Source organism: Emiliania huxleyi (genome assembly GCF_000372725.1).
Source record: "Emiliania huxleyi CCMP1516 unplaced genomic scaffold EMIHUscaffold_760, whole genome shotgun sequence".
Lineage (NCBI taxonomy): Eukaryota > Haptophyta > Isochrysidales > Noelaerhabdaceae > Emiliania > Emiliania huxleyi.
The window spans coordinates 1-3,519 of NW_005196309.1; the positions used below are offsets into that span (position 1 = coordinate 1).

The 3,519-nt window shown below is 66.9% G+C and overlaps 1 protein-coding gene across 1 annotated transcript in view; it reads right to left on the reverse strand.

The window, feature by feature from the left end:
* Positions 1-980: 980 nt before the first annotated feature.
* Positions 981-3,519, reverse strand: part of EMIHUDRAFT_249275 (hypothetical protein) — a gene marked incomplete at both ends in the record, with an annotated part of 3,373 nt that continues 834 nt past the window's right edge. Inside the window, 3 exons of the mRNA XM_005760261.1 lie at positions 981-1,013; positions 1,466-1,555; positions 1,709-2,056. Coding sequence (XP_005760318.1) covers positions 981-1,013; positions 1,466-1,555; positions 1,709-2,056 — 471 coding nt within the window. The remainder of the gene's footprint in view (positions 1,014-1,465; positions 1,556-1,708; positions 2,057-3,519) is intronic.

Consider the following 3,519-nt stretch of genomic DNA (forward strand, 5'->3'; position numbering starts at 1 on the left):
CCGTCCGCGCTCGAGATCTATGTGCCGGGCAACCATACCCACGTGTCGCCCGTGTGCGTCTCGTACCGCGACGCCAACTTCCGCGCGAACGTGGAGCGGTTCCTCGCCCCCGACGCGCCGACCCCGCCGCCGCTGCGGCCCACCGGCACGGCGCAGTGCGTCGCGCCACTGCAAAACATGGCGGAGCGAGTGGACGCGCAGGTGGACGTGCCGCGCTGGCTGCCGGAGCTCGTCTTTGGCGACCTCGACGAGCTGCGTAGCGCGGTCAAGCGGCCCGGCGTGAACATGGAGGATTTTGTGTAGTACACGCACATGCACAACAACATGTACATGTTGTAGCAGATCGGGGTGGGCGCTGGGCGGTGAGCCGGATGCGGCGAGCTACGAAAGCCGCAGGCGTCGCTCGCAAGGCAGCAGCGCCGCACCTCTGATACGTTTTCACTTTTCTGTCTAGTGTGCGAGAGCGAGATGGTGCGGAACCCCTTTTGTCTACTGAATGTGTCTACTGAGCATAGAGAGGCGTTGTAGGAGTCGCATGTCAATTGTCGTACGTACGTACTTTTAGCTCTCTCTCTCAATTGTCTCATGTGTGGCGGGGAATGTCTGTGTACGTACGACGTCTCCCGACATGGCGACAAGTGACAACACCCGCCAAACCACACGAAAGAGACCGCAGGGTGGAGAGCACGCGCTTGTTGAGTTGTGACGGATGGAAGGGCGAACAGGTGAGACGTCTCTGTCTCACGGGTGTTTCGTCCCTGTCTCAACGCTGTGTCACAAATGCGTCTCAGTAATGTCTCACATACTCTCACCGATCTCTGTGTTGTCTCAGCCTGGTCACAGCAACAGTCTCACTTTGTCTCAAAGATGTCACACACACGGCACAGTCACCTTCAGAGACATGTTTGAGACACCAGTGAGACAAATGTTCACCCCTGCTGTGTGACAATGTCGTCTCTACTACGTCTCCTCTTTTCATCTCAGAGCGTCTCACACTGGCATGGGTGTGGCAGCTGTGAGACGGGGCAGGAGACAGTCGTGAGACAGGAGTTTGATCAAGAGAGCGGGACGCCAAGGCCAGCGAGCCAGGGGAGAGATGTGAGGAGCGACGCACTGTGTCAGCAAGCAGAGATGGTGTGAGGCCACGTGTGACGTGGGTGTGGCATGGGTGTGGCAGCTGTGAGACGGGGCAGGAGACAGTCGTGAGACATGAGTTTGATCAAGAGAGCGGGACGCCAAGGCCAGCGAGCCAGGGGAGAGATGTGAGGAGCGACGCACTGTGTCAGCAAGCAGAGATGGTGTGAGGCCACGTGTGACGTGGGTGTGGCTTGGATGTGGCAGCTGTGAGACTAGAGTGAGACTGCAGTGAGACAACAGCGAGTGCAGTGAGACATCAGAGAGGCGCGGTGGGCGCCACTCGAGACGTGTGTGGCGGGAAGGAGAAGGGGGGGGGGGGGGGGGGCACCGGGAGGGTGCGACCCTGGCCAATCACGCCCTGGCCGCCGGGCTTCCCGTTGACCGACTTGTCAATCACCCATCCAGCGGGCAGGAGCGGCTGTGCAGGGGGCGGGCGGGCAGCAGCTCCTGGTCAGCACAGGGAGCAGCTAGGCCTCGTCGGGCCGGTGAGTATGTGGGGCAGCTGTTGTGGCAGACCGTGGTCAATGGTCTGAGAGGAGGGGGCCCAGTGAATCTACAGAGGGCGGCTCACAATGGTCGGGTTGAGGTTCTTGGAGTGGCAGAGCGTGGAGCGCATCATCGCCGCGCCCTCCGAAATCGTGGCGTCAGGCATGCCATGCACGGCCATGCCGTAGGGGCCCCAGGTAAAGGTGTTGAGGAAGCGTCCCGAGTCGTCCTCCTCCATCTGAGCGGCACGCCGGGGACCGCCCCCGCGCGCCGAGCGCTTGGCCTGTTCCATGAGGGCGCGGCCGATTGCCGCGTGCTTCTTGACACACTCCGAGCGGAGCATCTTGAACTGATCCTCGTCGATCTGTTCGGCATCGAAGGAGTCCTTGAGGCCTTTGAGCTCCGCCAAGAGCACGTCATTAGCCGCCCCGTTCTGTGGGCAGAGAGGGGGCAGGCCGTCAACTCGCACGCGGCGGCCGCGGCGGCCAGAGGGGCGCGATGGGGACCAGAACCATATGGCCTCGTTGGCGCGAGTAGCCAAGCGCTGTAGTGCCACCCACCGTGCATAGCTATTGCGGGGATGGCGTCGCCTGGCGGACGAGGTCGTTCTCAGTGGGCTGCGACTCCTGCGACATGCTCTCTACCTCTGCCTCTGATGCTCGGTGCTGCCGATTGATGCGATAGTCTGGGACGCGTCATGCATGTTCCGAAGCAGAGACAGAACGAGTGAGACGGAAAGCGCCCCGCAACGGTGTAATCTTTCGCAACGCTCGCAAAAAAAGAGACAACATTTACCGTTGTCACCTGAGCTCCGGCTTGCAGCCGCTGCATCAACATTCGTCGCTACTGAGGTACTGTATAGTTAGAACCTTCGTCGAGCGAGTGTACTCGAGTAGAGCGAGTGTTACCGAGTGAGACGAACTCTCCATCGCGCTACACTTCCATCTCACGCCTCACACTCCTCTCCGCCTATACCCTACCGAAGCCGCCACCGGCAGATTCCCACCGCCGCCGCCTCCCGCTCCGCCTTCACCTATTTGCGGGCTTCCGGCTTCGGGGAGGTGGGCTTGGCGGGGGCGGCGGTGGGCTCGGTTGTGGTGGTGAGGGCGAGGGCGGCGAGGGCGGCGGACGGGACGGCAGCGGCGGCGAGCGCGGAGGCGGCGAGGGCGGAGGCGGCGAGGGCGGCGGGCTGGGCGGCTGCGGCGAGGGGGTGGGGGGCCGCGGCGGGGGCAATGGAGGCGGCGTGCTCGGTGGTGGCGAGGGCGGTGGTGGCGAGGGAGGTGGCGGCGAGAGCGGCGGAGGCGAGGGCGGCGGCGGGCTCGGCGGAGGCGGGCTCGACGGCCGCGGCGAGGGTGGAGGCGGCGAGGGCGGGGGGGGGGGGGGGCGGCGGGCTGGGCGGCGGCGGCGGCGAGGGCGGCGGTGAGGGTGGCGGTGGCGAGGGCGGCGGTGGCGAGAGCGGCGGAGGCGAGGGCGGCGGCCACGACGGCGGCGGGGGCGAGGGCGGCGGCGGGCTCGGCGGAGGCGGAGGCGGGCTAGGCGGAGGCGGCGAGGGTGGAGGCGGCGAGGGGGGAGGGTGGGGGGCGGCGGCGGGCTGGGCGGCGGCGGCGGCGAGGGCGGCGGTGAGGGTGGCGGTGGCGAGGGCGGCGGTGGCGACAGCGGCGGAGGCGAGGGCGGCTGCCACGACGGCGGCGGGGGCGAGGGCGGCGGCGGGCTCGGCGGAGGCGGAGGCGGGCTAGGCGGAGGCGGCGAGGGTGGAGGCGGCGAGGGGGGAGGGTGGGGGGCGGCGGCGGGCTGGGCGGCGGCGGCGGCGAGGGCGGCGGTGAGGGTGGCGGTGGCGAGGGCGGCGGTGGCGACAGCGGCGGAGGCGAGGGCGGCTGCCACGACGGCGGCGGGGGC